Genomic DNA, 11,053 nt, shown 5'->3' with positions numbered 1-11,053 from the left:
TATGAGACGATTGGGATTAGAACACATACTTAGCTGAATACAAAGTCAATGCCTTTTTTTTTCACTATCTGAGGATGGCAGATATGCGGCACTCTCATCCAGTTCCTGACTCTGGGCAGTTGCTTTGTCTGTTCCCACTGATGAGAGGCTGTTCTCTTAGTAAGCAAATGTCTGAGTTGTTTCTATTTGTTAAGCCTCAGCCCAGCCATCACCTCAGTGGAAAGGCTTTCCTTGACCACTTGGTTGGAAGCAGCCCTCTTCAGTTCCTCTCTATGCATCACCTGTTCGTTGCCTTTATAGCCTTCACAGCCCTTACCACTATATAAAATTATCTTGCTTATTTGTTTGCTTTTTAATTGTCTTTCTATCCTAATAGAATGTAAATTCCATGGGCATAGGGACTTCCTCTGTCTGTGTTCATAGTGCCTGACACATAGTTGATGCTCAGTGAATCTTTGTTGAATAAATCATTGAATCAATGAATCACTGATCATTTGATCAGTGTTGCCATTGTCTTCCCATGCTCATGGCAGACAGTACTAATCAATCATGTCACTCTCTCCTTCTAAATCTGAACTCATTCTCAGAAAATTTTGCAATACAGCTCTCTACTGTATCAGAATCTGCATTTTAATAAGATCCCGGAATGATTCCTGTGTACATCAAATTGTGAGAAACATGACTGTGGGAATATAGGTAATAACAGACAGTTAGGCTTGGCAAATAAGAAGAACCTGCTTTACCATCTCTGTGTGCTCCTCCATGATACCCATTCAGAGATAGACCCTCAGCTTTCGCATCATTTTATATTATCTGGAGGGGTTAGGTCTGAGTGGACTTAATGTGGAGATGTTTCATAGAAAAGATGAGCTTCAAGTGTTTAAAAACAAAAAAGAGATTTGGTTTGCTGCAAAGGGAGAGAGAAGCATTCTGGGTTGATGAAAATTGAACAAGTCCATTTGGGATCAGCTGACCATGGGAAAAGATGAACATCTACGTGTTGAGTTGGAAGGATACTTTGTCCAGAGCAGTACTTAACCTCCAGTGAATTGATATAGAGGAAGGGAAATTAAAGTAGTTGCAGAGGGAACAGATGAAAGTAGCGTGAAAGGGGCACAGGGGCAGAACAAGGCTAGAGAGGGTCCAGGTGGAGAATGATGTTAGCAGTTAAAAGAGAGTGCATTGGTGGTAGGGGAACCTTCCAGGTGTGATTGAATTTGAAAAGAAGAATGTTGTGAATGTTCTTAGAGAAAATAATTATACTGGGTAGTGAGGACACAGATTATAATGAGAGAAGTTGCAAAATTAAAGGCTTTAACAAAAAAAAGGCTGATGAATAAATGAACCGTGGATGTAGATTACTTATTCATCAAGTTTACCATTAAGGGAATCACAGGGAGAAGAGAGTTTAGCTGGAAGGGTGATGGGCTCAAGGATTACCTCCTTGGATCTGGGCGACTGGAGTCCTTGCCCTGAGTCTTAGAAGGCTTGACTTGTGTCCTTCTCTGGTGGTGTCCTTTCCTGTTAGGTGAAGGAGTGAGGAACCCAGGGGACATACCCACCTGGAGTCTCTGGTCCCCTTTTTTAGAACATGGTTCCATAACCAGACTCCAGAAATCCCTACCTAAATGACCCCAAGGTGATTTCTAGAGCTCATGAAGACCTCTGCCTTTGGTCCAGTATCTTACGGGCAGGACTGCATAACTAGTGTGCACATATCTAAGCGCAAGGGGTGTGTAGTGGGGGTGTTTTGGGCCATGGGACAGGGGTGGTCTGAACAGAACTTGCACTTGTCTTCTGAGTTTCAACATATCAATATATGCCTGTGAGGCCCCCCGTGTTGCTGGTTGGAAGTAGGGATGTGAAGAGAAGGGGGGTAGGCCAAGGGGAGGCGGGGGCAGCTTCCAACTGCATTGTTGCCCTGGGGCTGCTATTGGACTCAAGTGATGTTGTTGTCACTCTGTTCTATACTCCATAAATCCTTTTTTCCCTCTAAGGGGAAAAGATGTTTTCATAACCTATGAATTTAATTAATTTTGCTTGAATCTTCAATTAAGGAAGTTGAATGATACACAGCTGAATGCAGTATATTTACTGATTCTTCAAGCGTTCATTCAGAAGGCACCAATATGGTATCTTCAATAAATATTTGCACTCCCAGTGCAGATGTGGCACTAATCAGAGTGCTATAGGGGAAAATATAGATTAGGCCCCGCCCCTACTTTTAATGTACTTCCATTTTTAGAAAAGATCTTTTGTCACGAGAGCCATTTCTAGTATACTAAAGTTAACCACCATGTGATTGTAGCATTTACAGTAACATCATGCTTGTGTCTGGCATCTGTGCTTGTCTCCTTGTTAATTCCTCAACCTTTGCATTTATTTTTCATGTTCACAAAGGTTAATTGACATCGACTACTGTCTATATGAGGAATTCCTTGGTGAGTCTTAGTGGTGGCCACTTTGCAAAGTTTCAGTTCAGTTGAGCAGAAACTTCGATAGTCAATCTGCAGGGCTCTTTGGAAGCCTAACACTTAATTGTAGTGCACTACCCCTGACTGGGCTGGATTGTTAGGCATGGGGGGAAGTTTGATTTTCTTGCCTCTCTCTTTCATATGGCTTAATCCTCTGTACACTGACTCCCTCTTCAGGTTCTTATAGGAATTTTCTCCCTTTGCTAAGACGTATGTGGACAGAACAGTAATGATTTACGAGTGGTACTCTGATGCCTTGGGCTGAGGTAGGGCAGTAAGACCACAGTACGTTTGTATACTGTTTTTCAGTTGGTATACAAATTAATATACATAGTGGTGTTTTCCATACATCAATGCTATAGAGTAGGCAGGGCAGACATAATCCCCACTGCACTGCTGGGAGATCTGAGGCTAAGGTCACAGTGCTAGGTGATGGAGCAGCAACTGAGACGCTGGATCTTCTGACTCCTCGTCCAGTACTTGTCCCCTACTTGGACCCATTTCCCTTGGAGTGAGGATCAACCCCCCATACTCTGCACATTTTGAGAATGAGTGACTCTCAAAGATGTCACTGCTTTATTCTGAGTTGGTTAATTGACTCCTAGTCACTCACTTTCTATACCTTGAACTTCTGTGGGTGGTGCTTGCACATTGTTCTCATTTTCTTCCACTGGCTAGCCTTTTGGAGCTTGAAAGTATTGTCACTTAAGGAATACAATATATTTGTCTTACAGCAAAACATATAGCGATAAATACAGAATTACATGTGCATGTGTATTGTGATTTTATACCTATTATCACCAGCTGGAATCAATGTAAAAAGCCAGGTTGGGGGTAATTCAGCCTAATTGTTGATGGTTTACCAGAGGCAGAGAAATCATATCAATTTTTTCTCAGGTGAGTAAGGGTTTAGGGTTGAGATGTCTATCTAGCATGGCACTGTTACCTTCTCGTAAAATCACCTCCTTATCCTTTGCCATTTGATCCAGAGAAATAACACCCATAAGGTTAGGAAAATGGGACTAATACCACCCTCCCCCCCAGCTTCCTGTTGCACGTCCACAGGCTCAGTAATGGTGCCCAGCCTGTGTCCTGGCTGGGGCTTCATGCAGACCCGTGGCGGTCTGTCCCTGCCTGTCTGTGCAGAGCACCATCTGTGGTTGCTGGCCCCATGGCAGTGTCACATCTCTGGGGATGGGTAGACATAAGAAGCCTCCAAGCCTCCAGCCCTTCTGCCTGAGGTGGACTGCCAGCTCCTAACACGTCTTCCACTGATGCCTCAGTTTCACAGTATCTAAGGACCCCAGAGGGGCCCCAGATGGACACGGGTGCACCCCTGCCCACACTCCGGGCTTTTCAGGTTCATGGAAGAAGCTGTGTGGCTTTGGAGCTCACTTTCTATAGCCCCTGACTGTCTTGATGGGTGGAGATTATCAGAGATTTTCCATGCAGCAAGCATGAATTTACAAAACAAAACTCATAGGTGGAATAATCTTGCCAAACTCACAGTTATGATATTGGGGCCTCATTCTATTTTAAATTCCTTTGCCACTGAGCATGAATTGTGTGGAATTGCAGTATCCCATGTGGTCTCTCCCTGGATTAGGTGTATGTAGACATCTGCTGACCAGCACTTGCAGAGGTTGAATTCTTACCTAGTGCTGCTTGCAGGGAGTGTTGTAGCCAAAGCCTTTTAAATCAAAGGGAATCATCAGGGAGAACAGAACGTAATCTCCTGCCCTTAAGAGACAGGCTCTACTGTTGTTCCATTAACTGTCTGCCTTAAATATCTGAATGGTTTAAGTAACTAGAGTGCATTTGTCTCCCTGACTTTGTCCTCATTAGGCAGGATGAGCGTTAAACACGCACACGCGTGCACACACACGCACACGTGCACACGCATGCACTCTGCGGTCTGGTTCCTGTGAGCGTTCAGTACATGTTGCTACTTATCACTCATTGAAATATATGAGATCTCTGTTATGAAATGTTCTGTCTCCAAAAACAGCTATTGCTTCTCTTTTAGGAAAATCTCCTTGGCTGGATCCCTGGAACTCTAAAATCATGGCTGCTCTTTAAAAAAACGTTATTGCATTTCAGACAGCTTGGATGTAAAACAATGAGGCCGGGAACCAGAACGTTTTGCTGGTGGGATGGAAGGGCCGATGAGGACAGATCAAAGGGCCGCCTGGGCTAGCTAGTCTGATGGGTCTCCGGGGACAGCTCCTGGGGAGAAACCTGTTACTTGATGAGGGCCAGCCCATCAGCCCTGATACCCCAGTTTGAAGGTGATTATTGGAAGCAGTCACAAATTTTCTCCCATTTGTGCCCTTGACACTGTCTGGGCTATTATAAACAAAAAATAAAACTAAAAAGATCGTCATTAATTAACTAGTTAATTCATTTATATATTATGGATTGAATGTGTCTTTTAAAAATTCATATGTTGAAGTCCCAGCCCTCAGTGTGATGGTATTTGGAGGTAGGACTCTTGAGAGGTGATTAGGTTTAGATGATGTCATGAGGGTGGAGCCCCCATGATGGAATTAGTGTCCTTGTAAGAAGAGGAAGAGACACCAGGCTACAGCTGTCTGCACGCCAGAAAGAGGGCTCTCACCAGGAACCAGACCTTTAGGCACCTTGATATCAGACTTCCTCGACTCCAGATCTGTAACGTTTAAGCCACCCCGTCTATGATATTTGTTATGGCAGCTTGAGCAGGCATATATTTTAATTAGCACTTAATTTAACTTATATATTTTAGTTACCACTTAATTTTCATCTTCCTCACTGGACTGTGAGCCACATGAGGGCAGGAGCCACCTGTGTCTTGTCCACTGCCGTGTTCCTGGCACCTACCTGGGAATATGGGAGTGGTTGATGCTCAAAGAAAACTTGTGTAATGGGTGAGGAGGCACATGGCAAACTAGGGATGAGGCAGATGACTAAGACATAGTCCCTGTCCCCACAGGTTAATGGGGGTATTGAAGGTGACTGGACACTTTTGTTTATTATAATGTGAGTTACTGTTTCTTAAGTAACTTATGATGCACCCAGCACTTTTAAAATTTTAACTCTAGAAATAACTTGATCAGGTAGGTATTTTTTCTTTTACAAAGGAGGAAGCAGTGTGAAGGAACTTGAATGGCTTACCCAAAGACCTACTGAGTAGAGAATCTTGTCTTCAAACTCAGGTCTGGGTCTCCAGCTTCTCTGCAGTGCTGCCGTCTTCGAACATTTGTGCTTTTCCTTCTCTTTGTGCTTTAAGGCCAAGCTTTTCTGATTTTCTTAGCTAGAGAACTAGAGGAGATAGAAAACGTTTAATTTTAAGTAGAATTGTTACATGAAGAAGTTTATATTTTAGTTGGTCACATGAGCTTTGTCTTCAAAATACCTGCCACTGTTGGTTTCTTCCTGAGTGAATGCAGGTGTTGCTGAGCTCAGAGCCGTCAGTGGGGAGAAGAGGCTGAGTGAGCCCTCCCCCTTGAGCTATTCTTATTGTCACCGTGGGTGGGCTTGTGGGACATAGAGTGAGCCTGTGCTGAAAATCAAGGAGGGGTGAGGTGGGCAGGCAGGCTGGCCAAGCTGGCCAACTGAGGGTGGTGTGGCTGTTCTCTTCTTATATCTCTGAAGAGTGACCTGGGGTACTCCTCCACCACCAGAGGTTAGGAGCAGAGCCTGGAGGAGCTGTTCTGGATAGCCCTAAGCCCAGTTCCTCAAGCCCGCACACTCATTAGAAGGGGATCAGCCATGGAGGTAGGGGGCCAGGTGGCAGCCTGGCTTCTGGCTGTGTGACCACTCTGCCTGAAGGTTCCAGGAATCCCCACTCACTAGGGCGTCTGGAGCGGAGCTGAGGCAGTTGCTGAGGCAAGGAGGGAGAGAGCCAGAAGATAACGTGTTTGTTTCCGTGCTCTGAATTCCTCAGTGTTCCACCCACAGAGAAGGAAAAGTGTACGATGCTGGGTCCCCAGCTCCTCAGGCTGAAGATTCACCCTCGTGAAATTTGATTTGCCGAGTAGGTACCTTTAGGCAGTGAGATGGTAGAGTGGAGAATTCTGCGTTCCAGCCGCAGGCTTGATCTTGTGTAGGTGCCAGTGTAGCATAGAGCTGACTCCCTCAGAGAGCGTGCTCATACGTTTTGGCTTAGGCAGGGAAATCGCAGACTCGAAGCCTGCCCTGCCCTCTCATTCTACAGATAAGGAAGCAGAGGCCCAGAGAGGTTAGATGAACGAACCAAAATATTTGGGCTCTCTTTTGCCTTTAGCTTTGGCTTCCAGACCCATTCAGAACCAGCAGACCCAGGCTCTAGGGCACACTGATTAAGTCTGGGCCTTCCCCACAGTGGAGGGAATGAGCAAAGACACAGAGGGCAGGTTAGCTTGAGTGGCTCTGTAGCTGGAGTGTATGTGCAGCGGTGCATGGGACACCCTCCTCTCAATTACTAGAGGGCTGATAACAGTCATCTTGAATTGCCTTTACTCCTGTGGGGTAGAGGAGGGGACTTCATCAGAATCACCTGGGGAGATAATTTCCCAAAGCCCGTGCACAAACTCTGCTTGCCTCTCCCCACCAAAAGTGAATCCAAAATGGCAGAAGGGATTGTGGTGAGCCTGGGTATTTGTAAGTACTTTGGATGTGCCCCTCCCTTCCTGAGACCTGTTGCGGTACTACCTGGCGATGGTAAGCTCCTTGAGGGAGGGTCTCATCTTAAGTGTCCACAGCATCAGATGGAGGGTCCAATTCACTAGACATGTGTTGAATGGATGGATGAAGCAGATGGCACTGTAGAGATAAGAAAAGATCTAGACAGAAAGGACTGGGCCCTGGAATGTGAGGAGGCCGGGAAGCTACTTGGTCAGTACGTATTTATTGAGCCCGGCCATCTTCAGCCATCTTGCTGTCCGACCCTCTGTCAATAAACATAAACACTGTTTTGCCCTTGACCTCAAGAGTTAAAATAATACATAGCTTAATTGGTCATCATTAATTCTACTTTGAATTTATTATAGATAAATGTGGCCTTGAAAAGAATCACTCCTACGCTGAGCCCATGCATTTTATTCGGATCCTCCCAAAGGTGCAGGGGTAGTAAAACAAATAAAATTGGCCTCCCACCTGCACCCTCGCATCGATAGCGCATTTGCTATTGAGTCCAGGCAAATGGCCGTTTGCAGGGTTGGATGAGTAGTTAAGCCACACAGGCACAATGTAATATGACAACATTCTTCATGGTAATATCGTCCTTCCCCTCATTACATTTGAACATAGATTGCCAGCATGTGAGGCTTCCAACCTTGCTCTCTATTCGTGAGTTGAGTTCTTCAGATAAGGTGAAGCCCACATGTGCTCCCCAGAAATTATTAGCCTATTTGTAAGCCTAAACAAAATCACAGCTATTGTCTCTAAGAACTTAATTTGCCACAGCTCTTTTCTTCCTATCCTTAATTATGTATATATTTATAGACTTGAGCCACCTGCCTGCTCAATGCTCATGTATAACCGTATGTCTTATGTGCTACTTAATAGCTCAGGGCGCTTCCTTTATACTCTCTTTGCTTCAAACTCTACATTTAAATATCTGTATTCAGCTCGGCTTCTGAGTATTAAAACATTTTTTCTCCACTTCCTTAAAAAGCTGCAAACAAGACTTTCAGCATTTTATCTGGACCAAACAGTAGTGGTTTTACACAAGAAACGAGAACTCTAAGTAAATCTATGTATTTATATGACTAAAGTGCATTATAAAAGGAAGCAATAAATCCAGTTTTCTGCATAAAAGGGATTAGATTTTCCAGTTTACCTCTGCACTGGGATTAATAAAATGTGCAACAAATAGCTGATGGAATGATCCATTTGAAGTTTGTAAAGGCATCTTGGGAAGCTGGCGGGAGTAGCCTTTTATTTTTTCAGCAAAAGGATGCCTGTTAATTTTTTGATTCAGTCTTGTTCCTGAATGACTGTTTTAAAATGAGCTGAGAGACTGTTACCTGCCCATTTCTGCATGGCTGAGCAAATTCCCCCCTAAATCCAAGTTTCTCTTCATTTCCATCACTATACATCTCCAAATTACAGAGAATTCATTCCTGAGCTGGAGAGGTGCCAGAAGTTTCTCATCTAGCTGTCTGTTGGGCTGCCTTTTTCTTTCCCCTCTTTGAGGCTTTCTGATGCCTAGAGTGAGCTCAACTCAAAGGTTTCCAGCCTCACACTCGCCTCACATTCCCCCACAGTCACACCGAGCTCTGGGATTCAGAGGAATACCGTGTGCCAGCAACCGATTCACAGGCTCCTTTTACCTGCAGGTGTTCCAGAAACTTCAAAATGCGTCTGGTAATGTATTTGCTCCTCTAACATGCCACTTTGGCATGCATTATATGCAGCTGCTTATTATTTTAAAAAAATCTGTCTTCTGAAAAACATGCATGCTAAAATGTCAAAGGGGGCTTAGAGGACCGTGTAAGCTTAATTATTGGTCTAGGTACGTGTGTGTGTGTGTGTGTGTGTGTGTGGTTAATGTAGGCATGTTTGCATAAATATGTATTTATGTACACACTTGTCTGCATAGACAGATTTCACTAAAGGAATCTCATTGAAAGCACTACTTTTTATGTACATCCAGGTTTTCTAATCAGATCTGTAAACATCTTACACAGCAGCAAGTAGAGGAAAAATACATTTTTCATCCCTATGCAAACGGCATGTTGTAGGCACCTATTTGAAAAACCCTCCTTTCTTTCTTAAGAAAAGGTGATTTTGTGTGTGTGTGTGTGTGTGTGTGTGTGTATAGGGAGTGTTGGTTTTTGAAAATTTGGAGAGAAGAGTTATCTTGCTGCTGCACGAGAATCTCTACCCCATGTTACCTGCCTTCTTAAAACTCAGTAATCACTGAGGGGAAGGGATGTGGTTCTGCTTCAGAGTAACCCCACGGGGACGTTGAGCCGCAGTGTTCAGCAGGCATTTTAGGTATTCTAAATACTAGTGCTTGAATAATAAGTAGATGGGGTAGATTTGCTATCACCGAGTCCTGCTATGTTTCCTGGCTTGTAGAAATTGCATTCACACTGTACGTTTAGAATGTGCATGTGTTTATTGAACTCTAGTAAAGCAGCATGAGGGTGTGGGTTCATAAACCACATTATTTATTTGCCAGTGTTGGGTGCTAGATTCTAAAATTAAGAAATTATTTAGCAATTAATAATACATTCAGCTTCCCTTGTCTCATTGGGTGAGATTTACATCCTGGGGACTTGCTCTTCTAGTTATAGAGACAAATGATTTAAGGTTCAGACTTAATTGCTGTTTCAAATCCTTAAGCTAGAAAGATGCTTGCAGTACTTTATTTAAAAGACTTATTTTGAAAAATGTGTATGTATATTTCTAACTGTGGTGGTGAGCTAATTATGACTCTAATGTGCTATGTGTAAGATAAACAACTTTTCTTGAGTATTGCTCACTTGCACAGTAGAATTTGCTTTCTTGTCTTCATATTAATTTTACTTTGCATCCTGTCCTTGCTTTTTGAGAGATCAGTAATTACTAATTGTTGTGAAGATGAGAAAATAATGTAGTAACTCAGAATTCACAAACAAAAGTAGGTTGAATTAGCAGTCTTCTGAGAAATTAAATGAGACATATTTTCACAAGTAAGTTTTCCAAGTGTGCAGTAGGTATTGATATTTGAAAATGGAAACAAATATCAACTTAAGTAGAACAGGTTAGGATAGTGTTAATGCCCTCTTGTAGTTCCTCACTATATGTAAAATGAGGTAGTAAATAGCTTATTTTATATTGGCTATTAATGACTTTTGCTTCCTGATATTGATTATAGAACAAACAAATTAATTTTGATTTGCTTTGAAGTTGAGATGACTGTAAACTTTGGTAAAATAGTTTACTGAACTGTAACAATAAAAAGGCATATTCTTGAAAATCAGTGTGAAAACCACTTTACTTTTTGGTGTTTGAGATCCAGTATTTTATCACTTATAGAGCTGCATACTTAAGAGGATTATATGTATTTCCAAAAGAATTTACATAACTTTTAATGCTGATTTTTATCACCCATGTTCAATTCATAATTACTCAAAGCGGTACAGTAAAAATACATTTCAGTATGTACGAATGGTTCCTTGAAAGGGCATATTATATTAGAAGCCATTAAAAACCTGTTTTGGCTATTAACGTTATACTCATGTATTGCTCTGTGTGTAACTGATTTTAATTTAGGCACTATGCATTTCCAATATTTAAATACACCTAATATTGTAACCTGTTTGATGTAGGGATATTGCCTTTGAATGTGAATAACTTGATGAAGCTTTCAAATTGAATGTATAGGATGACTGAAGATTTAGTAGTGCTTTTTTGGCATGTAATGCAATGTGCATTAATGTAAATATACAGATAATGAGCTATGTAAAAACATTCATTGCATTCAACCACATTATAGAACACTTTCATCTTACTTTTGAAGTTGGTTATTTTGTTTGGAGTTAGTTTCATAGGCATAAAAAGAAGTTTTATTTTTCTGCGTTTATATGGTGCTCTGTGGTAACAGGAAAACACTCAGTGCCATTTTGTAG

General features: G+C 42.4%; 1 protein-coding gene across 1 annotated transcript in view; it reads left to right on the top strand.

The window, feature by feature from the left end:
• Nucleotides 1-8,679: 8,679 nt before the first annotated feature.
• IQCJ (IQ motif containing J) overlaps nt 8,680-11,053 on the top strand; it is a 658,546-nt gene continuing 656,172 nt past the window's right edge. The window contains exon 1 of the mRNA XM_060011213.1: nt 8,680-8,801. Within this exon, the coding sequence (XP_059867196.1) occupies nt 8,793-8,801 (9 nt within the window). The 5' untranslated portion in view covers nt 8,680-8,792. The remainder of the gene's footprint in view (nt 8,802-11,053) is intronic.

The sequence above is a fragment of the Delphinus delphis genome, chromosome 4 (genome assembly GCF_949987515.2).
Source record: "Delphinus delphis chromosome 4, mDelDel1.2, whole genome shotgun sequence".
Taxonomy (NCBI): domain Eukaryota; kingdom Metazoa; phylum Chordata; class Mammalia; order Artiodactyla; family Delphinidae; genus Delphinus; species Delphinus delphis.
This window is presented reverse-complemented; position numbering and strand designations above follow the sequence as displayed.